This window comes from Trichinella spiralis (assembly GCF_000181795.1).
Source record: "Trichinella spiralis strain ISS 195 chromosome Unknown Scfld2, whole genome shotgun sequence".
Classification (NCBI taxonomy): Eukaryota; Metazoa; Nematoda; class Enoplea; order Trichinellida; family Trichinellidae; genus Trichinella; species Trichinella spiralis.
Window position 1 is genome coordinate 1840366 of NW_003526941.1, and position 23578 is coordinate 1863943.

General features: G+C 32.5%; 8 protein-coding genes across 8 annotated transcripts; 2 read left to right on the top strand and 6 right to left on the bottom strand.

Annotated features, from left to right (window-relative positions):
* Positions 1-229: 229 nt before the first annotated feature.
* Positions 230-1291, bottom strand: Tsp_02899 (hypothetical protein; the record flags this gene model as incomplete). Its single annotated transcript, XM_003379184.1, has 5 exons — positions 1286-1291; positions 1216-1225; positions 730-819; positions 576-614; positions 230-311 (listed from the first exon to the last, which is right to left on the bottom strand). Coding segments are annotated over exons 1-5 (227 nt in total), but the record flags the coding sequence as incomplete, so codon positions are not given.
* Positions 1292-1998: 707 nt separating this feature from the next.
* Tsp_02900 (hypothetical protein) lies at positions 1999-3383 on the bottom strand. The gene is made up of 5 exons (XM_003379185.1): positions 3280-3383; positions 3092-3248; positions 2826-2876; positions 2377-2385; positions 1999-2097 (listed from the first exon to the last, which is right to left on the bottom strand). The coding sequence occupies exons 1-5, from the start codon at positions 3381-3383 to the stop codon at positions 1999-2001; spliced, it is 420 nt and encodes a 139-aa protein (XP_003379233.1).
* A 475-nt stretch (positions 3384-3858) lies between these two features.
* Tsp_02901 (adenylosuccinate synthase) lies at positions 3859-5897 on the bottom strand. The gene is given in 12 exon segments (XM_003379186.1): positions 3859-3969; positions 4020-4177; positions 4227-4324; positions 4384-4508; positions 4526-4725; positions 4785-4920; positions 4986-5153; positions 5173-5233; positions 5308-5365; positions 5436-5549; positions 5614-5716; positions 5772-5897. 12 exon segments carry the CDS (start codon positions 5895-5897, stop codon positions 3859-3861), a joined length of 1458 nt encoding a protein of 485 aa, XP_003379234.1.
* A 486-nt stretch (positions 5898-6383) lies between these two features.
* Positions 6384-7840, bottom strand: Tsp_02902 (hypothetical protein). Its single transcript, XM_003379187.1, has 5 exons — positions 7665-7840; positions 7431-7509; positions 6953-7018; positions 6563-6587; positions 6384-6472 (listed from the first exon to the last, which is right to left on the bottom strand). The coding sequence occupies exons 1-5, from the start codon at positions 7838-7840 to the stop codon at positions 6384-6386; spliced, it is 435 nt and encodes a 144-aa protein (XP_003379235.1).
* Positions 7841-8743: 903 nt separating this feature from the next.
* Positions 8744-13243, bottom strand: Tsp_02903 (reticulon family protein). Its single transcript, XM_003379188.1, has 12 exons — positions 13082-13243; positions 12676-12732; positions 12343-12525; positions 11484-11576; positions 10737-10901; positions 10476-10541; positions 10172-10240; positions 9942-10022; positions 9534-9804; positions 9268-9436; positions 8998-9206; positions 8744-8895 (listed from the first exon to the last, which is right to left on the bottom strand). Exons 1-12 carry the CDS (start codon positions 13241-13243, stop codon positions 8744-8746), a joined length of 1677 nt encoding a protein of 558 aa, XP_003379236.1.
* A 96-nt stretch (positions 13244-13339) lies between these two features.
* On the top strand, positions 13340-13870 carry Tsp_02904 (hypothetical protein). Its single transcript, XM_003379189.1, has 2 exons — positions 13340-13489; positions 13607-13870. Exons 1-2 carry the CDS (start codon positions 13340-13342, stop codon positions 13868-13870), a joined length of 414 nt encoding a protein of 137 aa, XP_003379237.1.
* Positions 13871-18477: 4607 nt separating this feature from the next.
* Tsp_02905 (conserved hypothetical protein) lies at positions 18478-21109 on the top strand. Its single transcript, XM_003379190.1, has 4 exons — positions 18478-18538; positions 19312-19459; positions 20699-20924; positions 20996-21109. The coding sequence occupies exons 1-4, from the start codon at positions 18478-18480 to the stop codon at positions 21107-21109; spliced, it is 549 nt and encodes a 182-aa protein (XP_003379238.1).
* Positions 21110-21313: 204 nt separating this feature from the next.
* On the bottom strand, positions 21314-22322 carry Tsp_02906 (putative peptidyl-tRNA hydrolase 2). Its single transcript, XM_003379191.1, has 2 exons — positions 22216-22322; positions 21314-22013 (listed from the first exon to the last, which is right to left on the bottom strand). The coding sequence occupies exons 1-2, from the start codon at positions 22320-22322 to the stop codon at positions 21314-21316; spliced, it is 807 nt and encodes a 268-aa protein (XP_003379239.1).
* Between the last annotated feature and the right edge of the window lie 1256 nt (positions 22323-23578).

A 23578-nucleotide genomic window follows, 5' to 3' on the forward strand; every position in this document is an offset into this window, starting at 1 on the left:
TCTCCAACCTATACTCTCCTCCCCATCTTATCCTATCCTATCCTCCCGGAACTCCGCTTATGCTTATACTCTCTTCTTTTCCCTCCATTTGGAATCATTCGAATGATTCATAAAATGGAGTCACTTAAAAAATTACTTACCTGAGTTTAAAAATATTTAGTGCTTCTCAATAAATCATTTCCATCAAGCATATCAGGAAGTAAAAAATTTCAGTTGTAAAAAAACTTACCTGATGATCTCTCTTGAATTCAACGTGTTACAAACAGCTTCTTGATTCAGTCCTAAACTGTTTCGGTTACTTTTCACCAATTCTAAAACAATTCATCTAAAAATTAATTCAAAAAAGAAAAAAAATACTTACCTGAAATTGAAATCTCGATATTCTTATAAGAATAAATGAGAAATTAAAGCAAAAACTCGTCTAACAGCATTTTTCACATTTGACAAATAGCGAGTGGGATAGCGAATTCTTTGAGAATTCAAGGATCTGAGTAACATTATAAAAATAATGTTTGTTATGAAACAACTAGATAAAACGAATAACAGTGCATTTGATTCTTTTCTTTTTTACTTACCTCCGTTCGATTTCAGCGGTGTAGGTGATGCTAATTTCTCTTAAATCATAAAATTTACGTATCAATTGCACGTATTAGTATCCATTAGTTTCAATTTGCAAAGTCATGCAAATAGCATGCATTGAATATCAGCCATATAATTTTAAAAAAAAACTTATCTTTTCACTATTGATGATGGTGGAGTTAACCACGCGCTGCCGTGACCATCGACTGAGTGAATTCCAGTGCATGAATGAAGGACATTCTAGAAAAAAAGTTATACGACTAGCAAACTACTTCGCCTCTAGTAAAACAACCTAATTTTCATTTAGTAATATAGCCCCCCTGCTGGAGGCCTAAGTACAGTAAAATCGTTTTATTAAATCACAGAATTTATTACGTTTTTATTTGCAAGTTTGCATACAATTCAAAATTATATTACTACACGGACTTAATAGATTAGCAATTTAACAAACTGAAATATTTGGACAAATAAAAAAATGATTTGATGATCGACAATCGGTAAAATAGAAATTATCATTTATATTCAAAACATCTCAAATTTAACATATTGAAAATAATAGTTTCTTTAAATAATTGGAAAGAAAAGTAATTCATTGCTTACTGTAATTTTTAATTGATGAAAACAAGTCGAAAACACCTGAAAATATCTGAAAATAGATTGCATAAAAAAGAATTCATGTAAAAAATTTCTGAGCAACAAAATTTACTTTCATAAAGATTATATACACCATCATGAATGAAGTAGATCACTTAGTGCAGAGAGGGAAAAGCGCTGGTCACCTACTGCTGCTTCAGTAACTCAACAGATTACTAATTAAATTTCAACGGTCGATTCAGTAAGATTTCAGAGATGCATTATGCAAATATAACTTGCTACCGGCTAAATAGCCCAATTTCTTATTGAAATGGTGGTTTTGCAAATTTGCATAGATTATTACTGGTATAAATTTATTCATACATGAAATTTAAACAATACAACATTGCAAATTATTCCAACCATATCAAATTACCTTGCATTAATTGTCAATACGTTGCGAATCCATATGAAATTCAACAAGATATAATATATAAATAAATAAATATATATATATATATATATATATACATGTGCCATAGTATTGGTTTTTAATTATTATACCTGGAAATTAATATGTAAAAAATACTGCTACTAATACGACAGAAATGAAGTTATCAAGAAGAAAAATTCTGAAATGAAAAAAAATCTTTTTTAGTACTACACATTAAATGTATATAGAATTTAAAATTAGAAATAGTGGAAATTAACTTTTTACCTGTTTCTTATATTAAAAGATCAAAGTGATTGTCAGTCGATGAACAATTTCAGCTCTTTCTAATAATTGTTGCATTTGAAATCAGTTCAGTTTCTATATATTTTCGTCAAAATTGTTCCAGAGAAATTTCAGTTTTCGAATTCAAGCCAATAGTAGCTTGTGATTCGGAAATGAATCAAAATAGCATTTGACTTCACTTCAAAGCGTGTCATAAACACGACTTCAGTCTAAAATATCAATAGAAATAAAGGTATGTACAGAACGCATGATGAGAAGCATATTTCAAGAATACAATTTTCACCTATCTGATAGCAATTTCGCCGTTGAAAATTCACATTCGTTGTTCTTCTATACAAAATTCACTGAAACAATTGATAATGGCAAAATTATATCAAACTAAACTGAAAGTTCATCACTCTCAGTATTTCATTCCCTTAAATGAATTACAACTACATTCAAAATAAATCAAATGCTCTATTCGATATTTAATGAAAAATTTATCAAACCTTCGCCAACTATAAAAATATTTATTCAAAATTTAATTCAACCCCATACACGTGCAAAAAAATCTTCAACTTTTAATAACAAAGTTTTATTAAAATCAAATGTTAGACATTTTTTCCACACGATGTCACTGATCTGAGAAAAAAACTATTACTTATTTTTTCTAAATCTGAAAACTAAAAAATAATTTGATTCTCAGCAACGAAAACGCGCAAATGATTAATTCCACTGCATAATAATAATTATCAATAAATTTTCAGTGCATCATTCGTAAAGTAGAATTCAGTATCTGTTTATTCAGTCCTCACTGTTGCTGAGGAATCTCATTCTTCTTGAGCAACAACATTCTGTCTAGGACTTCCAGAATTTTCGGATCCACCACAAGAGCATACAATTGCAATAGAATGTTCAAGAAAATAATGAACCCAAATAAATGCATAAAGGTGTTTACAATCTTGTCACTTGTGCCATTCCACTCGTGAACTGGAATACCTGCTTCAATCTAAAAAAGTCGCGACTTAATGTTCTTCACTTCGGGATAAATTAAATTTTAAAAGTACTTTACAGAACTGAAATAAATTTTGTTAAGCAACAAGGAAAATTCGAATGCGCCCCTTCACTTGCATTAACAATGAAATAAATAAGAAATCAAAAGTCCATCCACCACTGGTTCAAACCATAGTCAAGAAAAAAGAAAACCAAATATACTGCACTTACGGCTTTGTTCCATCGTTCCACATCTTTTCGAAGCTGTTCATTGTACAAACCAAGATCACCCATAACCATTCTGCCAACGCGCGTTCCTTTCGGCAAGTCGCAATCCTTGAATTGTTTCAACATTTCCACTTCTGAAGGCGTTAAAGCTACCGAGCTGCTAAAATGCCTCGAAAAATTGCGTAAAGTACTCGCTCTGCAAAAGAATCTCTGTAGCAACATGACTGGCCAAACTGTTAGATATGAAAACTGCACGACCATTCACTGCATTTGCCTGTCTTACTGTAATACACATTGAAATTCAGGTATAATTCAGCTTACTGTAATAAAATATTTGTTGTTTTTACTTGTTTTAAAACACTGAATACCTATGAATACTTCATGAAAAATCTGATTTTTTTAATAACATTCCAATGATTAACAATGGAATTACATTTGCCCCGCTGTGAATTAGATTTATCGCTCCCCTTTCAGACAATTACTATGTATCATGTCACTTAATTTTGCTCAGACATTCATGATTTGAATACTAACTGAATAAGTTAAGTGCAGCTATACTGCGCACAATCAACAGTCCTCTTTTCATTGGCAGAAAATTTTTTCAATTTATTACAATTTTTTTCGATTTCTTCATATTTAAAAATGTAAATTATAATAAATAATATTCAAACATATGCTTCCCAATAAATTTTCCTCTCAAAATCATCTACATATTGAAATTCAAATTCTGAAATGAATTGCCACATTCGCATTACTGGAAAAGCAAAATGTCAGTTCGAAGTGCTGGAAATGAATTCTATTGATAAAGTTAATGTTTCAAATGTCGAATTTTGAGCTGCTAATAATCGCTTTTCTATCTTTTCCAGTACCAATCCATGCAACTGAAATATAAGTTATTATCAATGAAATAATATCCGAACGAAGAGAAAACAGCCATACTTGGCACTCCTGCAAGCTTTTCCACCGCTTGAACATAACATTTAGCGTTTATCGGTAATTCATCAAAAGCAGTTATTTTCGTCGTATTCTGTTGCCACCCTGGAAACGTTTCATACACCACTTCAATGTCTTTGAAGTGCGACACGCATACTAAAAAATAATATGAAACAAATTTAGTATTACTTTCTTAATTATTTACCTGGCGGAACGTCAACAACAGCATTGTTTCTTTTGTATTCCACAGCTACTTTTATTGTATCAAAATTGTCAAGCACGTCCAACTTTGTGAAAGCAAGGCTGAAATCAAAATTTATAGCAAATCAAACAAGCACAAACAAAATGTTGATAAATGATACTGTGTAAATCCGTTAATCATAATACTGTATTTCAGCAAAACCATATCTAACCAACCGCAACGGCGGGGTCGGCCTGTAGTAACGCCATATTCGTGGCCAATTTCGCGTAAACGATCGCCAATTTCCTAAATTTATGAAAAACCATAGAAACCAACAAATACGATTTCCATAATGAAGACAAGCTTGCATTATTCAGCTCTGTTGGAAACGGACCGTCACCAACGCGAGTTTCGTAAGCTTTCACTACTCCTATTATCATACCGACACGCCAAGGGGGTATGCCCAATCCAGTCAGAGCACCACCCACACTACAATTGCTGCTAGTCACGTATGGATAAGTTCCTGCAGTCGAGAAATACATCATCCTAATCAAATCACCTCAGCCGAAATTAATTAATTACCGAAATCAATGTCCAACAAAGCACCATTGGCACCTTCAACAAGGACACTTTTTGCTGGTGAAGCAGTCAGAGCTTTGTGCATGTAAAAAACAGTATCATGCACCAAATTTAATGATTTCAGCTTTTCAGCATAGTTCTTAAAAGAAAAAAAATAAATTTGTCATTTGTTCGAATTGAAATTTTAAAACTCAGAAGCATTACTTGATATCGTTTCAACTCTTCGTCCACATCAACATTCAGGTCGGGAAACTGTGCTTTCAGAAATAAGACCAACTGTTGAAATTTCGCTTTAAATTCGTTGAAATTGCCAACCAAATCGCCCAATCGAATTCCATTTCTCCAACACTTAAACAGTATGCAATTTTGCGCCTTTAAAATAAACAGTTACTTCAAACGCGCGTACTTTGCATGCGTACGTGGGACCAATTCCTTTCCCGGTGGTGCCAATTCTATACATGCGAAATTAAAAATAAATAAATAAACCAAGAAAAACAAACAGAGAAAAGGCACTAATCAAAGTCACTTCGAATTTGCTCTTTTCTTTTCGCCCATCGTATCAGCAGTTTGATGCATGTCGAAAACTAAAAGGAAGAGAAAAAATAAATTTGAAAAAAATTAAATGTACACTCAAAAATCCAAAGCAATGGTCACCTAGATGCGCTCTGTCGGAAATGACAATTCGTTTGCTCCAATCCGGCAATTTTGTAATTTCATTTTTTTCCAATTCGTTGAAAAAACTGGGCAAATGAACCACAGTACCGCTACCTGATTTGCGTAAAATTTGAAAAATTTTCTTTTTCTCTTAATTTAAAATAAATCGTTGCTTTACCAATCAGTGCAATACACTTAGGATGCACGATACCAGACGGAATAATGTGAAAGTCATAAACTTTATCATCAACCGCAACGGTATGACCAGCGTTGTGTCCGCCCTTAAATAGTTCTCAATACGAACGCACTGGTCAAATTCTCGTTAACCATTTTTACCTGGCATCTGGCAACAATGTCAACTTTTGGAGCCAACAAGTCGACAATCTTTCCTTTTCCTTCATCACCCCACTGGGCGCCCAAAATGACACTGACCAAACGCTGCTTATTAACTTCCACAGCCATGTGCAACGGTTAAAGAAAAGAAGCTACCTGAAGTTCTGAACTAATCATAAAGCTCACATGCAGAGCATAGCCTCAGCGTAAAGTTATGCGTTTCATGAAGCAAACATCATAGGACAACTGCTAAAATTTCAACAAATGGTCAGAAGAGAGTTGTTATTAATGCTGGACAGATCAAACAGACGTTTAATAATGCGTATAACTTTTACGAGGAAATAATATGCGAATCAGCATGCTTTCTGAAATTGAAGTTCAACTGATCTCTTTGTTTTCACATTAAACTACGCATTCACAAATTCTCCATTAATTAACATTACTTTTACAAATTACTTTCAATCGGGATAAATATCAACTGCGTATAACAGAATTGTAAAAATAAAAAAGCCAAAAAAATATTTTGACTTCTTTCTACACATCCACAAGCCTTGCAGAAACAATAAGTACACACATCATACTTCATTGAAGAAAAACAGATTAAATGTGTAAAAATCATTTCCAAAAATGAAGAATCACTTGACATTCAGCGGTAAAAACACCTTCGCTATTTCGTTCGCTATTAGAAATGCAAAGTAGCAAAACTGTTATTCAATTTTAGAAATTTTCAAGTTATAATTTCTACATTCAATCATCATTCGCAGAGTCAATCAAATGAACACAGATGAAATTACCAGATAATTTCATCAAGGCGAAAAGCTTATATAAACTGGAAAACAATTTCAATCGTCAACTTTATTTACACAAAATAATTTACTTTGTACTAAAAAAACTGTTCTGGAAACGTTAAAGTATAATATAAAATGACAAAACAAAATAATGATAACGATAAGAATAAAACAAATAAGAATCGTTATTAAGTGGACTAAGAAGCTGAATTAACGATACACAATTTTATTCAAAGTGGGTCAGTTACTAATGATACTTCAAATGAGAATTTGAACACAAACAACATTACCTGCTAGAAAATGCTCCAGTATTATTTGCCAATTTTAAAAAGTAAAAATTAACCAATGCGGATCAAAAATTATCACCATAATGAATGTTAATGCTTAATTTCCAACATCACTGTACAGTAAGTGCACTATTTTGAGACATAAATTGCGCGTCTTAAATGCAGTATCATGCGACTAATAAGAATACAAAACAAATATTAAATTCATTGGAAAGAATATAAAAATTCTTATTTCCAAAATAATAAATTATTTTTCATAACCTTATTACTGTAATAAAATTAAGTTACAGTAAAGTCTTACTGTAATTAAAAATGTTGATTAAAAAAATTTCCATTAATATGATGCACACTATCAAATCTTTCGCAAAATGCATTAAATATAAACTATAAATAAGTACTGAGAAGCTAGATTAGTTATTTATAATAAAATCCAAAAAAGCTAGTTTTTGTATTAAGTGTGTGAGTGGGTTAGCTTATTTTTCTGGGTTTTTAATATAAAAAACCGAATAAATAAAATTTATTTATTGTACAGACATGTATAAACCACATGTTAGTACCTCAACAGATCAGGTTTTTTAGCTAAAAACACGCGTTTGTAGTATTCTGTACTCCTTGTCCATGATGCAAAGTATGATAACTTTATATAAATATTTAACTGTAGATATACTGAAATTTTTTTCACCTTTTTTATTCTACTTAAAGGTAGATAGTACTCGCAGCTTGTACTGAAATGTCAAGCAGCTGCTTCTGCTAGCTGGCGCTTGAGCAAAATCGTTTCAGAACAATTTGCAGAATGCCAAGTTTGAACCGATATTTATCACTGGAATCCTGAACACAGTGTTTCCTGATTGTAGCGAGTAAAACGGAAATGGATCAACTGTTCGTTTGTCGTGCCAGGCGACTGGAGGTTAAGAAAGCTAAGAAAGCAAAACACTGCCCCAGTAGACGTCCTAGTACATGTACTGATGCATTTATTAGCAGTGATGCAGCCGTTCATCAAGAAAAAGGTGCCAATGAGTGACAATGAAAAGTAAAAACGATAGGATTGTTATAGCAGCTAATGAGCTGGAAGAGAGAGGGGGGAGGAAAGGGAGGGAATAAAAGGAGAGTTAAGAAAATGAATAGGATGGAAGAAACAGACAGAAAAGTACTGACGAAAAATCCAACATATGATAAGAAAGAAGAAGCAATTAGAAGAGAGAGAAGAACAGCAGAAGAAATTCGTAGCAGAAGATCGCTAGTGAAGGCGATGAGTTGAATACACAACCTGAGCCACCACACTTACCTATTCTCAGAGAGTCTATAACTGGACCATATACACCTGAATAAGTGAATGATGAAAATCTCATGGAAAAATTGTCTAAGTCTGAACCAAAAGTACAGCTAACATATCAGAAGTGACGCAGCTCTCTAGATAATGGCAGCGCTTAACTGAATTCCAATTAATACTGAAGAATATCAACATAATTCATACTCTGAAGAGTAATCAGCTGTAGTCGAGGTATCGTTCGAGTAAATTCATCGTGTATTTTTTCATTTATTTCTTAGCGTTGAGACCAACGTTTGATCATTGATTAGAGCAACAACAAGTCCGTTCACTCAGCAATAATAAATAGCAAAAGACCGCCGAACGAATGGCAGCGGCACGTTCAACTTGCCTAACTATTTCTTACGTGTCATAAATCTCGTATAAGCAAAAACAGCATATAAAGAAGTAAAATAATATTTACTGAATATACTAATACACAAAAAACCGAAAATTGAAAAAAAACAGAAGGAATATTAAATAGGCATTCCTTTAAATGCTGGGTATGGTTATTATTGTGCTAAATAAATAAAAGCAGACACATTACATGAGTGTAACAATTACTAAAGCAAAAAGCAGAAAAACAAATCGAGTTTAGGACTTTTTGGAAAGACCTAAAAAGGGAAACTTTTCATCCACTGTTTGTACAATATGTTCCACGTGAGTTTTCGCCAAACTTCCGTATGCAGAGATCTCAGAATTATAGTTGTGCAGAATGTAAGGCAAAGAAAAGGCCAACGCAACGCCTAAAAAATCAACGTACGGTGAAATAAAAAACAGTTACGCTGCATATATTTATTTCACTTGCTTCGAAAATACTTGAAAATATACACAAACAAACAACTCACTGATGCAAAGCATGCCGAATGCTGAAAACCAATGACCAATATATGTCAAAACGAACAACACAACAAACAGCATCAAAGAAGCGTTCTTTCGTTCAACAAGTATGGCTGATCGTATCCAAACTAATGCCTTAGTTAATTCTTCCAAAACCACATCCAGTTGGGCATGAATTCTTTCGCGTGGAAGTTTCTGTCCATGAAATATGTTATTCCTAAAAACAAACACAAATTCATAACTTACTTATTACTTAAGATTCAAAATACATTACTTACGTCAAATCAACAGAGGTGACCGGTCGTCCAATCCTGCTGCTGACAGCTTTCAGACCTTCCATGCCGAGTAAAATTGCAAAGCCTGCCAAACCGCAGTAAGCCAACAAAGCAACCATCGAAGTCTGACTGACAAAAATAAAAGCCATCACTATCACAGCCACAGTGACGCCTGTAACTTTTGGATTTTTCCATCGCAATAAATCGTAAACTACAAGTTCAAATATATCGATAACGCATAATTCTTTCCCAATGTAGCAGTTGCTCACCAGCAGGATCTACATAATTGCGTGATAGCCATGGTCTAGCATGCTGATCCAATACTGGCTGATAGACTTTCACTTTGTTCTCATCATCTGATAACGCCATTATATCTAGGCGATGTAAAGTCGGCTGCGAGCACGTCGAGTCGTTTTCCTGATCATATTTCTCGAGGTGGGGCTTTTTCTGCTCTTCAACTCGAACTTCTCGGTTAACGTTAGAAATTTCAGATGCAGGAAAAAGAAATTCGTCAACTTCACTGCTATCGGAAATTTTCTTCTGAAATTTTTCCTCCGTCGTCCCAATAATCTAAGGTATAGAAATGTTAATTAACAACATACCAACACATTAGCAATAAATAAATAAAAAGACCACTGATAGTGAATATTTTATACTGCTTTTTTTCGTTTGTTTACCTGAGAAGCATGTTCCAATTCATCAAATAAACTGGACTGCAATTTGTTTTCTTTATCCTTGACAAAACCGACATTTTCTTCCTGAACAAGAAAAGTTTGTCAATTCATTGTAAGTGCGGCTTTAAAGCTGCTGCTGCATAACAGCTTTTAGCTAAATTCCATTCAACTAACTTTTTCGAATATTTTTCAACAAAATAAATGTTTACCTCAAAATTACAGTCAGAACTTACCAGAAAATTCTTCACCAACGGTGACTGCACATCTGAACTTTTCATCGTGTTCTTTTCTTTCGACAAATCCTGATAAATCAATTTCATATTTTATTACCTCAATAAAATTATATTTTAAACAAACAAAAATCATCAATATCATTAAAATGTAAAAAAATGAAGAAAAACATATACAAAAATAAAAAAGAAACATTCACATCAATTTAGAAATTGCATTTCAAATTCAAACAATATACCAATCCGAAAACATTAAAAAATAAATTTCCTACGCAACTATTCGATAATTTGAACTGAAATAGTTTACCTCATTATTCTTCAAATCACTTTTCTCTGGGAAAAGTTTCTCGAAATTGTCTGCATTGTTAAAATTCTACAAATTATATATCAATATTATAGAAAATTCAAAAATGCAAACATTTTATTTACATTAAATAATTGTATTTAATAAAAAAAATGTTCGAATTATTTTTATAAATAAGAATTAAATTTGAATAAGTAATACAGTACTAAATCAAAAATGCTAAAAATGCATTTATAAATTTGTATAAATGAAAGTGAAAATTACTTTTAAATCAAACAAATCCGCTTCTTGTTCGATGCTTAACAACGGTTTCTCTGTTTCTATCAACTTTACTTCAGCATCTGCAAATAATTGGGTGCCTTCTTGCTGTGATTTCAGCCCTTCTACCAAATTCTTTGATTTCACATCTCCAGTTTCGAGTTTTTCAAACTTGACACAACTTTTGTTGAAGATTTTTTAAATGTAAAATAAAAAGACTCCTCACTTCATCAGGAGATACTATCTCCTCTTTTTGGCTAACAAGCGTCGGTAGCAAATTGTCCGGCTTGAGTATCAAACTGTTTGCCCCGACCGATGGTACTGAATCGTAAGCAATCCTCCCAGAGCACAAGTTCACCAAATCATCGAACTATAAATAAATTAATAATAATATACAAAACAACTTTTACATTAAAAGACAAAAATAACAAACATCATATCAAATAAGCATAAATGCACTTTTAAAGTTTAATATTAAAATGAAATAGATCAATTATCTGCTTAAAACTGCTCAACAATGAAATGAAAAAAGGCATCCTCCTTAGCTGAGCTCTTCGCTTCACTTATTCATTTATTTACTAAAGAAAAACAGTTGGAAAACTGTTCGATTAAGAACAGATAAATTGGCATGCAGTGTGAATTTTTAAACAATCTTAACTGAAATTAGAAGGAAAAAAGCATTTTCATTATCAATAATGCTACTTTTATTAAAATAAGTAAAGTAAAAAAGTAAAAAACAAAACGTCGCATTACCTTTTCGTATTCTTGATCAGTGTCGTTGGAAGAAGAAGATGTTCTACCTTTATTTTGTTCGCTGCTTCCACTATCGCCAAGCATGAAATCTTTCTAAAAATAAATTTAAAGTATGTTTATTAACCGGTCGGTAGTAGTACTGCGGCTGCACAAAATAGCAATCAAGTTCAAGAAGAACATTAAGCATAATAAACTACAGAAATGGTGCATTTTAGATTTTTCTAATAAATCACCTACAATAACTAACGGATAGAATTCCAATCAGCTTTTCCATTCAAAAATTCAATAAACACATCTTAATCTGAACAATGCACAAACTTATTTATTCGGCAAAAAACGCATGCAAGGGAGTATCAAAGGAATTAAATTTATTTATAAAAGGATAAACAAGAAATTGTATCACTCGCATAGTCAACCGGAACAGCACTGCTTTAGTTGATCTCTTTCACACTGAATTGAATCATCAAAGTAAACAAACAAACAGCTTAAAATCAACAGATAAGAAATGATACGTATAAACTGAAATCTTTTCATTTAAATAAAATCATTTTAATTACAGTGCATTTTTTTAACTTACATTCTAATGCACTTGATAATTAAAAAAACAATGTATGTATGCTGTTTATAGATAAATTATTCAAATTTAAAATTTACATTCAAATTAAAGCCTATTTTTTCTTAATCGATTAAACAAACACTAATTATAATAAACTAATTCAAACAATTACACTGCAATTAATTAGCATACTAATTCTCTCCATAACCCTTAACAATAAAGGACCAATAATAAACCACTTCAAAATTATCAAAAGCAGTTCAATTCAGTAATAATAATCATAATAATACACAGATTATTTACCTCTACTGGACCTGTATCACTTGTCAAATGAGTGATATATTTTACAGTAAACGTTTCTCCTTCTTCTTCCTCTTGATCAGAATCCGGCGTCGGTTTCAGCTCTCGATTGGCATTCGTATCTTTGTCTTTATCTTTACCTGCAGGAGAAGTTTCTGATTTTTCTTTTTCTTTCTGATCAGGATTCTACAAGATTTGCTTCTTCATTCAATTCAATTCAATTCAATCAAATTTGAAATCTATTTTGGCGACAAGCAGAAAATATACATGAAAGACACTTGTCGACAGTTTGAAAATTGTACCACAATGCAAATCAAACAAACAAAATCAATCTACCTGATTATCTTCTTTTGGCAATTTATTATCTGGCAATGTGGAATCTTTATCCGTTTTCTAGAAATACAAATAAAACTGCCAGATAATGCAATTTTAACACGCGCGTGCAGTGGTCAGTTTTCCAACTAGCAAAAATGTCGGTCTATCTGCACTTGTTTCAGAAATTTATTTGCTTTTCCACACGAAAAGCCAATCCCAAGTTTTACAAATCAAATGTCACTTTGACAACAATTTCCTGGAATTGCTATTCAATTCTAGGGCACATGTGCTGTTGCAGTTGTCAAGCGTTCGATTTGTTACAGCTGTATAATGCTAACGAAATAAAATGGTAATAATTTCAATAAAGTGAAAAAAATTCTTTTTCTTTTATAATTAATAATTAATTTACAATTACAATATTTCTCACCGGATGCTCATCAATTGCAGTGTTGTTCTCTTTGCTGTCGGACAATTCTCTTGCTATTTCTGTTATCAATCCGTTCACTGCTTGCATCAAATTATTTTCCTTATTGTCAGTTTCCGAATGGGCGTTGACCGCCTCGCTATCTTGTTCCTTGGTAGAAATCATCGCTATAAAGAAGCAGTATTTTCATTTTTGAAGAATAATATTATTTTTGAAAAATAAATAAATGAATAAAATTGAACACGGTTCAAATTGTCGAGCATGAATTTTTACAAGTCAGCGTTGAGTTTTCAGCTGGACAGCTCAAGACACACGAACGCGCAGAGTTGTGTGATGCTGCTCAAGTTGTGGGCAAGAAAGAGGGGATGCGTCGTCGCTTGGCGACTGCGACAGCCGAAGCGACTGAACGTAGTAGCCCGACAGCATCAGCACTGTTGAACCAACATCATCAGCTAAATGGACGACAAATCAATTTCCCAATAAGAGAGAATCGACCAATGGAAAAACAGCAGTCCTCTCCTGTTGAAGAGAACAGAAAGCGGAACTGCCAATCGACTGTCCGCTGTTGGTCAAAAAGAAAGAGAGGATAAACAAAGGAAACGAACCACAAGATCAGATAAAACTGCAACGGCAGAACAAATGGAACAAGAAAAGTCGGACCTCCAATTGCATTTTGTTAAAAGCAGTGCGCTTGGAATTGCAAAATGCAGAGCTGGACGCGAAAGCGAGCACAAATTTTTCTCCAGCACGTCAGTTGCTCAGAAGTTGACATTCGACAATCATAAAATTTAGCCATCTTGGAATTTTTATTGAAAAATGATTTGAAAAATTGTTCACATACCATTTGATTTAAAAAAATTCGATTCTTACTTTTCTTTTGGAAAAGCTAATTAACAATCTGCACGTAGGTGTACCAGTAGAAGCAGTAGAATAGGCATTTCATTCAATCAAAGCATTCAAAAAATACACTTTCTCTTAAAAATTACAAAAAGCAAAGTATAATGAAATATTGAATTTCATCCAATCACAGCGTGTTCCTAATATTGTTTGCTGTAAACAACCCGCTAAAATATAAGTACAATGAAAGTCTGCAAAACTGTTAAACAGAAAGAGAATAATCAAGAAAGAAATTTAACAATTAATAAAGAATGCAAATTCAAACATTCGACAACTGAACATTGCTACTACTAACCACAAAAACACATGAGCTGTCAAGCGTCAATCTGATAGCTTCTAGCCAGCCAGCCAACCAACTGGCTGGCAATTAATTGCATTGGAAAAGTGAAAAATCTATTACTGCTACTAGATATATTTATATTTATGCGTGTGCAAATGAAATGACACACACAATTGTGAATTAGAAGCTTATTCGTAAAGGAAAAACAATAAAACAACACAACAAATACTTATTAATCGAAATCTATTCTGTCGATTGTCGTTATCGTTTTTCTGATCAGAACATAATGAAAACAACACGTAATGATTCATGGAATGAAAAAGAAAAAAATTTAAACAAAAACCAAATAACCAAAACAGAATAACAATGTTGAAATGAGTCAAATGTGAAAAAACCGACGAGCAGAAACAAAGTGAATAGCAAAATCTGAAATGGAGAGAAAGCCAGAGCAAAAGTGTGTTAATTAATTTTCAGCTCAACTGATGAACAACCAAACAGTGTGCCGCTTCCTCGCGGTTGTGTTCTGTTGTTCACCGGTCAACAAGTGTAATTGCAGAAATGACCAAGCTGAAGATTGCTATTTCAAAGTTGCAATATGTGAATATTGAAACCGACACTTGCGAGAAAACGTGGATGCTTTTTTTCGAAACAACACCTTCAAGCGGCACCGGGAGAAGCCGAGCAGAGCTTCTGGTAAACATCATCGAAACGCCTTGCTCGAGCTAACGCCGTCGATCGATAATACTAAGCAAAAATCAATCGAAAAGCCTCCAATCCAATTCAATGGTGGTCAATCGTTGTTTTGCAACCTGCTGTTGCATTTCATAAAGGCCTACTGTAAACTTGAAAGGACAATACAAAGAACAAATGACTCATCATCCTATCAACATTGTCAGCAAATTTCTTATGTGCATAATCATCTGCTGAGCAGCAAAACAAGCTTCTCACTTTTCATTGTTTGTCAAACTGGAACAAATTGTTGCGAAACTAGTTACTTCTCGTAAATAGCAACCACCAAATGTTATTCACATATATATATATATATATATATATATATATACGTGTGTATGTATGTATGTATATTCGTTGTCCTTGAAAGACCTGCTTTTCACAGCTTATTCAGATGTAACACTTAAGCATTCCAATCGTTCAATTGAAGAAAAATAGAACGTTTCTTTTTTTATTCTTAAATTGAATCATTTCAAACTTTACATTTCTCTTAAGCTGAGAAAGATACTGCTCAGAAAACAAACGAACAAAGTCTACCTCACCCAATAAAATTAAATAGCTAGCAATCAGATATCAACTGGGCACCATTTTTGACATGCACTATAAAGCAGAAAATTTTGTTTTGTAAAATTTATCTATTACAATATTATTTAAATATTCAAATATTTAAATATTAATATTACAAATTAAAAAAAATAAATCACCCACAAAGACAACACGGTGCTCTTCTTTGCATTAAATTCACTTTTAAAAGTTACACCTTCAAGACAACCAGTCAGTTGATTTTCTGAAACAGAATGCCGGAATAAAATTCAATGCATATTTTTTGTTCTAATTTCAACAGTTACAATGATGTTTCATTGCGCATCAGTAATCAATAATTGCAGCACGCCGTTTTTATTACTTACACAGTGCTGGATAAAAATCAAAAATATTCTTTAAATAAAACGAAAAATAAATTAATTTCGACCCAAATTTCACATTTATTTATTTTGTAAATTGCTATACATTTCGTGTTCAATCTGAACACTTCCTTCCAATAGGGCAAAGCCCGATTATTACGGAAAGACAATTACTTGAAAAATTGAAATGAAAGCAACAAAATTCAAGTTATTCCCATCAAAAATCAATAAAAAAGCCCGTGCAAACATTAAAGCAGTGTGTTAAATAAAAGTTTCTTAAAAACTTTGAAAAACACAATCACACTGTAACTTCATTTTCATGTTCTCCACAAAACATGATAAATTATTAAAAAATTAAAATCAGTTCTTTGAAAATATAATTTCAATAGCACAGTTAAATGAAAACTGATTTCAATCTGAAACGCACGCATTTTAAACTGCGTGAAATATTCATTTATAAATGGCTGACCATTTATAAATCACTTTATGATTTTCAAGTTCCATAACCAAGATCAGTTAATAAATTAATAATGATTTACAGTTGCCACTTTCAGTACATCGCGTGATGATGAAATGAAAACAAATTATAAGAAAATTTTCAAAAATACATTAACATTTCTTAAGAAAAAATATAAAAATATTTCTTACATATTTCAGATACTGTACTCTTTTCTGCTGGAGAAGCTATTTCATCAGAAGCGTTCCTGTGATGCCTAAATGAATAGTCTGAATTCACGCAATTGATAATTGGCATTTGCTGAAGTGAATGTAAATAAATTTACCAAATTTTCCATTTAGATGATTTTACCATTGGAGATAAGGTTAATTTTGACCGGCGTTTTGAGAACATTTTTCCTATTCGTTTCTTCACCTGAAAATTTAGGCACTTGTTTATAACATGAAAAGAAGAAAACTGAACAACAGAACAGTTTGAATAAAAGCATATTATTCATCTGAAAATACTGATGTGGAACAAAATACTGATCAAATCAGTTTGATTTCTTCCCTTTCAATTTTTAACTTTGCATAATTATTATTACTGCTGAATAACAAACAACAAAATGACTTTTTGAAGTTATGTGAAACTTGAATAAAAGCTGAAATAAAACTTAAACAGTTAAAGTGCTATACAGTTACTTGCAAAACAAACTGAATAATTTGTCTGGACGTGGGCGTTGGCGCTGACTATTCATCGATAAATTTTCAAATTCCCCTCTACTTAGACTTTGGTAAACGTCATGTAACAGAAAGCTGAAAATGCACAACAATATATGGGAAGGGAGACGGGGGACGTCAAAGAACCAAATATTAAAAGTTGGCGGCAAATTAAAAAGTTCCCAGTCAACAAACTGCTTATTTGTTGTAGTTCTACTAAAGTTGCAATATCATATTAACAATTGTGGCGTGTAAATAAAGCTGTCCACTAATTCTTTGACCATGTTTGGAAAAGAGAAAAATGAATCATCAAATCAATATCTAAATATATGCTAGATTACAATCAACAAACAGTAATTTAAGGTGTTTCATAATTGCATCATTGCAACTACAACTGTCTGCCGCGCTTTGCACTAATAAATTATTTCAATATTGAAAATTCAAAAAACTGACAATTAAAGCAAGTTATATCACAATTCAACTGCTTGTACTGTGCGTGCTCAATCTGAACGCTATTTTTCAAAGTTCAAAAATTATTTACTTTGAATAAAAACGTAATCTTTCAATTTTCTTATTCTCTATTGATTAATAAACTGGGAACAAAAATCAAACATATAATGCATAAATGGTCTATTTTTCCGCCTTAATATGTAAATTTCATTTAAAACTTTTTATAATTTACAATTTTTAATATTTCAAGTTTCTGATAAAAATGTCGCAGTATACATATGAATACAGTAAGAGTTATTGCATCATTTACAGCGTAAAACCTAATTTAAAAAATATGTCGCATATTTTCTTATTATCACTCCCTATCAATATTAAATTAATCTTAGTTGACCGATCGATCTACACTTAAAAACGCACATTCAGCAAAAACAATATAAATTAGATAAGCTAATGTAACGTCTGCCTGAAGATGTTTCGTAACTTGCTTGTTTTATAATTCTGCAAACCCATATATCTTGATTTCATTTCACTTAAAATTTACTAATTTATAAAGCATTGGTCAATAATTTTACATCTGTAAGCATATGTACGCTTTTGTTTACTTCTCAATTTCAACACAACAGAAAGTGTTTTGACCTGACCGCTGCACAGCTAACCCGACACCTTCATCCATCTGGCGCAACTAAGAATATGAATGCACATTCATCATAGACCTATTTCCTACGTGGAAAACCTGTAAATTTTAAACAATTAAAAAATGTCAAGAATAATTGTCAACCCCCTCCCCAGACCCGTTTAAGAAACCTTATCTTAAATTAAAGTTCATCTTGACTTACTCTAAATGTAATGTAAAAAGAAACAACACACCACATTACAGTACCACTAGTAAATATTATTCGATAAACGAATTGTTACTTCCTTTTAAAAATAAATAAATGAATTGTAATTATTAATTAATTAATATAATTAACAAAATTCGACCTAAAATGCAGTCAGATTCATTTGCAATTATTTCTGCTTTTCACAATTATTACTTGCACAGTTTCGGTGAGTAGCGAAATTAGCATTCCATAAAGTTTTTTTCTTTCTGAACAATATCATTGATAAATAAATTAAAGAGTATGCATTTTGAGTATTGAAAAATGGCAATATTATTCAATTACTAAATTACACAAATTGTGGCATCAGTAATGAAACACAAGAACTGCAAAAAAATCTACAATGAAAACGCTGATAATGAAAAGAAGTAATTTTTAAGGTTCATTAATTCATCATGTGTACATCTTGTTTGATCATTGTTAATTTAAATTGAATTCAGCTATTTCTACCAGATGCTATATTGCTAAACATTTAAAAGAGCAGCATATAGAAAATCGACCATATCACAAGCACAAGGTCATCGGTCGAACATGCACCTAGAAGGTTGCCAAAATTTGGATGATGCTTGAATAATATCTATCTTAGGTAGGCCAGAAATTAAGGCCAACAACAACAACCGAATAACTAGAGCACAATGCCAACAAAGCCCAATTCGGAACCTGTTCTGTTTCAACTCTGTCATTTGACTAAAAGCTTTATTCAACGGTAATTGTTCAGCCTGTGAAACAGCTTCTTCAGCTTTTCAAACCTCATCAAGCGGCTAATTCAGCACTTTCCATGGCGCACGCTTATCATTTTTTCTTTGGATGCATTTTTTATTTCGGATCATTAAGTTCTATTGCATTCGCCGGTGTCAATCCAAGTAAAGTGATAAATGAATATATTAAAAAATAAATTATCAAATCAAAACTCTTTAGAATATGATGTAAAAAAGTTGCCAGTGGACTTGGTGCCAGTTGCTAATTTGCTTGGAAAATGGCGATCTGTCGATGTAACTGGAAAAGGGATCGAGGTGCTTCCAACAGGCATGATTCTTGACTTTGGTATCGAACCCCTGCCAGAGTTTGGTGCCAGAAGTCTGAATTTCACGTGAGTGCTTTCTGTCTGACAATTTCACTAAATATTTATCAGTTGCAAATCCCGCTATTCGTGCTGACCGCGTTCCAGGGTCCCTTAATTTGCTAAAATCTGCCTAACAGTGAATAATCAGTGAACACTAAAATTCAGGAATAACAATCTGCAATCAAGCATCGCTCCAATGACAACATATGACAATCAAAGCAGCCTTGCCACACATTCTCCACATTTTACATACAAGACAATCATTAACGAACAACAGAATAGTGTTGACAGGCATTAAGTTCAGCAGTGAGAAAGCAATTTTCAATAAATTTTTTAAAATGAAATTCTGTTTCAAAATGTATTCATCAAAATGTGCAAACCTATCAACTCATACCGCAAAGAAAATTACATTTTCTATTGACCAAAAAATGAACTTTACAGCTGTATAGTTACAACGACTGCTTGCATGCTACTGTACAAGCATATCAAAGAGAGCTATTGACTTAAGTAAAAATATGGAAAGGAAGTGAAATAAAAGTGTTATATGTACCTTCATAGTAGTGTCTATCAAAAGACAAAACCTGTCACGAATTAAGAAAACCAAAAACTAAGAAGAAAAAAACATGGCCTGTGGAAATTCGTTTCCCACTTTTTTTTCATTCTTAATAATGAATTGAAATTTTAAGCCCTTCAATTTTCACTGCCTTCAAATTACCTTGTTACACAAACTTTCTAAATCTACTGTACCTATAATCTACAAAAAAATTTGGAACAGATAATTTAAGAACATGCAATGTAAATATAATGAGACTGAAAACTTAATTGATACCTACACAGTACTCTTTCCATACACCTATACCGACATACATACCAGCACTTAGAACATATATTTCAATAACAATAATAATAATAATAATAATAATACTTACGTATAACAGAGATCAGTAAAGACAAGAGAAAGATGTGAAAGCCACTTTCGACCACTCCCAAGCGATGACAAACTAAACTAGCCCATCACGATATAGCCAACTTAGTGCGTTAGTCGCAATCAATGAGCCGGAAGGCAATTTTGCAATAATAACGAATGACAAGCCCATCACAACTGAAAAAGAAATCACTTGCATCAATCTCCCTTCTCTTTTTCATGTCATCATTTTAGTATTTTATAAGCATTCCCTTACAGCGTATATAGATATGCATCAGAAGATGACATGGAATGTTTATTTCTTTGAAATATATAAGAATTTTTCATATCTTTCTTTTCAGTGGAAGTACGTACTGGCCAGACGGTTCTCTTGGCCACTTTGAATGGGGTTTCTTGATGGTGAAGAACCGAACGCGGACAAATCCGCAAACACTGGTGGGATTCATCACTACAAATTCAGCTGGTTATTCACTAGTTGAATTCGGCATGGTGCAGAATGGTTACGTCGATTTAGAATTGAACAACTTTGTAAAAGTTTCATTTGGTTCGAAACTCGAAGTATATGAGGTAAATTAAATTAAATTAATCAGCAAAAACAATCTCGCGTCGTTCAACGTTTACCTACAATTGCATTTCAGCTACGGCGCAACTTGTATATGCTGAACAATGGATACCTAAAACAAGATGTAGAAGCAGAAACGAATCGTGGTCGAGCGGCATACAGTGTAATGTATCAAAAACTATACCCTTGATCGTATAAGATATAAATAATAATATAAATATATCATAAAACAAATAAACAAAGTAACTTTCTTCAACAAAACATTTTATTTGAAACTATCGTGGTAATATTAATTTCAAATAATATGAAAAACTTGGATAGAACATCTGAAATGGTAGCACCATAGTTCCATTTCCATAACCATTGGGATAACATTTAAAATTTTTAAAAATGTTCAAAGTAATCGCAATTGTCCAGTAATTTCGTCCACTTCTGGAACTGGACCGAAAATTGCCAAAACTGTGACTGAACCAGGAGCAACTTGCGTTCTTCCAGCATCATGCACTAAATAAGTGTTCAATTTGCGAGCATCGGCTAACACTTCCAAACTTTCCAAATGCTGCGAATCTTCACCTTTCAGCACTACCTTCATTTGGCCAGAGTTTGTCCAATCAGTTAACGCCTTCTCTGCAACGGCTTGGCGATTCATCAATCTATATAGACCCAGTACAGCGTGACCAACTTGAGCTGCCGTTTTACCCACGCCCATTTTCAACGATGCATTCACAACGCAAACCATTTTGTAGCCTGCCATCGTCTCACTGATATTCGACACCTCGTCTTCCTCGCTATCTACAATGTATGAGGAAAAACTTTCCTGCTGCTCTAATATCCAATCCAGGGCCTCCTCGACCGATCTGAAACCAGTTTGAGACAATGCCGACAATGCAACTACTGGTGAAAATCCCAAAGCCACAAGACTGTTGAGCAACCCTTCATGTAATGGATCAGTCAATTCTTCACGCAACTGTTGTGCGGCAGACGACGATAATTCCGACTGTGATGTTTGATCATCGCCACCTGCAGTAGAATTTCCTTTAGTAGGGTCCATAAACCTAACAAAAGTTAAGAATTCTTCGCGTTTTTCTGCCTCTCTGAAATTGCTTCTTTGAATTCGAAATTAGATTCCTCTGGTCGAGGTGCGCGTATATTCTTCCAGTCGTCAAATTTCTTTCCGGCAATGTCTTCCTAAATAAAATTGTCAACGCGATATCATCACATTCAAGTGTATGCGAGAAAAAAAATCAAAATCTTATTTTTCTTCAAATAAGAAACAGCACTTGTTGATGAGCATACCTCGTATATTTGTTCCAAACTCTTCTGCTTTGATGGATCAACACCCAAACTCGTAAATAATTTACGCTAAAACAATACAAGAATGTAAGTATAATACGTTTTATCATTTTTAATTTTTTTAAACTTTATGGTAAATGGTTTTAAAAGTATTATCCTCAACAACACACTTCACAGCATTTTACGCGCATAAGTGTAAAAACTGACAAAGTTTTCTAACCGATAACAGCTAATAACGCACTTTTTCAAAACATTTAATTATTTAATAACATGCTAAAATCTGGAAAGGAAAACTCCTAATAATAAAGTTTTAACAAAAACATCGTATTTAATAAAATTTGTTTTAAACATCAAAAACCAAGCCATAGAATAATATTCACATCAATGTTTAATTAAAAATTCACAGAACAAACAATTTTATTCTTTTAACTTGTATGATATTAAATATTTTTCCCTGATACTTTAACAAAAAAATAAATTTCAATACAGAAAAAAGGACAGTTGCTTTTGCATTTCCACTTTTCCATTAAATTCACGCCTTTACAAAAACATTTAACTTCACACTGTTCAAAATTGAAGCGCAACATTTCAGTAATAACTTTAGAGGTAAACTGTTTTCTCTTTAATTTACTATTATTGCGCAATATAAATTAAACGTAACTAAAACTAAAATTTGTAAAAGTTGTTTTCGAAAAGTAAAAAACAACATAACACAACAGCGACAAATTCATCAACCAGACAACACGGCAAACAATAAATAAAAACATGATTGATATTTTTGACTGAATTACCAGACACATAAAAATATTAAATTTCAATAAAAAGTAGAATAGTGTTAAACTGTAAGAGTAAGGTAAATTTAGGCAAAAAAAACTTACAGAAGCAAAAACTTTACGATATTCTAGTCGAATGCTCGTAAAAAATTGCAAGCCGAGGGAGCCACACACTACAAAACCCTAAAGAATTTAATAATTTAAGTTCTTCAGTTGAAATTAACTTAAAAAATACCATACAATAAAAGGGACACCGTAGCGAATGAAGTGATGATTTCTTTGCATTCGCTGAATTGTTACAATAACCAAATTACAGTATCACTTATGAAAGGTACAATTTTTATTTCGTAATTATTGTAACAAAAGATTTTAAAGCATTGTCATACGACAGTTAAAATATTATATTATTTATAAATTTATGTATTTAATTCTTAAATTATCTTTTATAAATGAAACAAACAATGTTAATAAGATTTATATAAATAGTTGCCGTAATTGCGTGCAAATATGTGCAAATACACAAAATAAATTTAAACAAATGATTGAAACATAAATTTAATTTTCATACTTTTTCTGTTACTGATATTCACATT

Excerpts from the sequence above, each read along its gene's own strand:
- Tsp_02906 (XM_003379191.1), bottom strand. The coding sequence starts at position 22,322 with ATGATAAAACGTATTATACTTACATTCTTGTATTGTTTTAGCGTAAAT. Across the intron at positions 22,014-22,215 it reads GTTTGGAACAAATATACGAG|AGAGGCAGAAAAACGCGAAG; the intron begins GTATGCTCATCA and ends AAGCAATTTCAG.
- Tsp_02904 (XM_003379189.1), top strand. The coding sequence starts at position 13,340 with ATGAATTTTTACAAGTCAGCGTTGAGTTTTCAGCTGGACAGCTCAAGA. Across the intron at positions 13,490-13,606 it reads AGCCGAAGCGACTGAACGTA|AGAACAGAAAGCGGAACTGC; the intron begins GTAGCCCGACAG and ends CTCCTGTTGAAG.
- Tsp_02905 (XM_003379190.1), top strand. The coding sequence starts at position 18,478 with ATGCAGTCAGATTCATTTGCAATTATTTCTGCTTTTCACAATTATTAC. Across the intron at positions 19,460-20,698 it reads GCCAGAAGTCTGAATTTCAC|TGGAAGTACGTACTGGCCAG; the intron begins GTGAGTGCTTTC and ends CTTTCTTTTCAG. Across the intron at positions 20,925-20,995 it reads CGAAACTCGAAGTATATGAG|CTACGGCGCAACTTGTATAT; the intron begins GTAAATTAAATT and ends ATTGCATTTCAG.
- Tsp_02900 (XM_003379185.1), bottom strand. The coding sequence starts at position 3,383 with ATGTGTATTACAGTAAGACAGGCAAATGCAGTGAATGGTCGTGCAGTT. Across the intron at positions 3,249-3,279 it reads GAGATTCTTTTGCAGAGCGA|CAGCTCGGTAGCTTTAACGC; the intron begins GTACTTTACGCA and ends GAGGCATTTTAG. Across the intron at positions 2,877-3,091 it reads TGGAACGATGGAACAAAGCC|ATTGAAGCAGGTATTCCAGT; the intron begins GTAAGTGCAGTA and ends CGACTTTTTTAG.
- Tsp_02901 (XM_003379186.1), bottom strand. The coding sequence starts at position 5,897 with ATGGCTGTGGAAGTTAATAAGCAGCGTTTGGTCAGTGTCATTTTGGGC. Across the intron at positions 4,178-4,226 it reads TGTTGTTGACGTTCCGCCAG|TATGCGTGTCGCACTTCAAA; the intron begins GTAAATAATTAA and ends ATTATTTTTTAG. Across the intron at positions 3,970-4,019 it reads CAGGAGTGCCAAGTATGGCT|TTGCATGGATTGGTACTGGA; the intron begins GTTTTCTCTTCG and ends CTTATATTTCAG.
- Tsp_02903 (XM_003379188.1), bottom strand. The coding sequence starts at position 13,243 with ATGATTTCTACCAAGGAACAAGATAGCGAGGCGGTCAACGCCCATTCG. Across the intron at positions 10,241-10,475 it reads GTGATTTGAAGAATAATGAG|GATTTGTCGAAAGAAAAGAA; the intron begins GTAAACTATTTC and ends TTGATTTATCAG. Across the intron at positions 9,805-9,941 it reads AATTGGAACATGCTTCTCAG|AAGAAAATTTCCGATAGCAG; the intron begins GTAAACAAACGA and ends GAAAAATTTCAG.
- Tsp_02902 (XM_003379187.1), bottom strand. The coding sequence starts at position 7,840 with ATGAACGGCTGCATCACTGCTAATAAATGCATCAGTACATGTACTAGG. Across the intron at positions 7,510-7,664 it reads ACACTGTGTTCAGGATTCCA|TATATCTACAGTTAAATATT; the intron begins GTGATAAATATC and ends AAAAAATTTCAG. Across the intron at positions 6,588-6,952 it reads TGCACTTACTGTACAGTGAT|CTTTTCGCCTTGATGAAATT; the intron begins GTTGGAAATTAA and ends AGTTTATATAAG.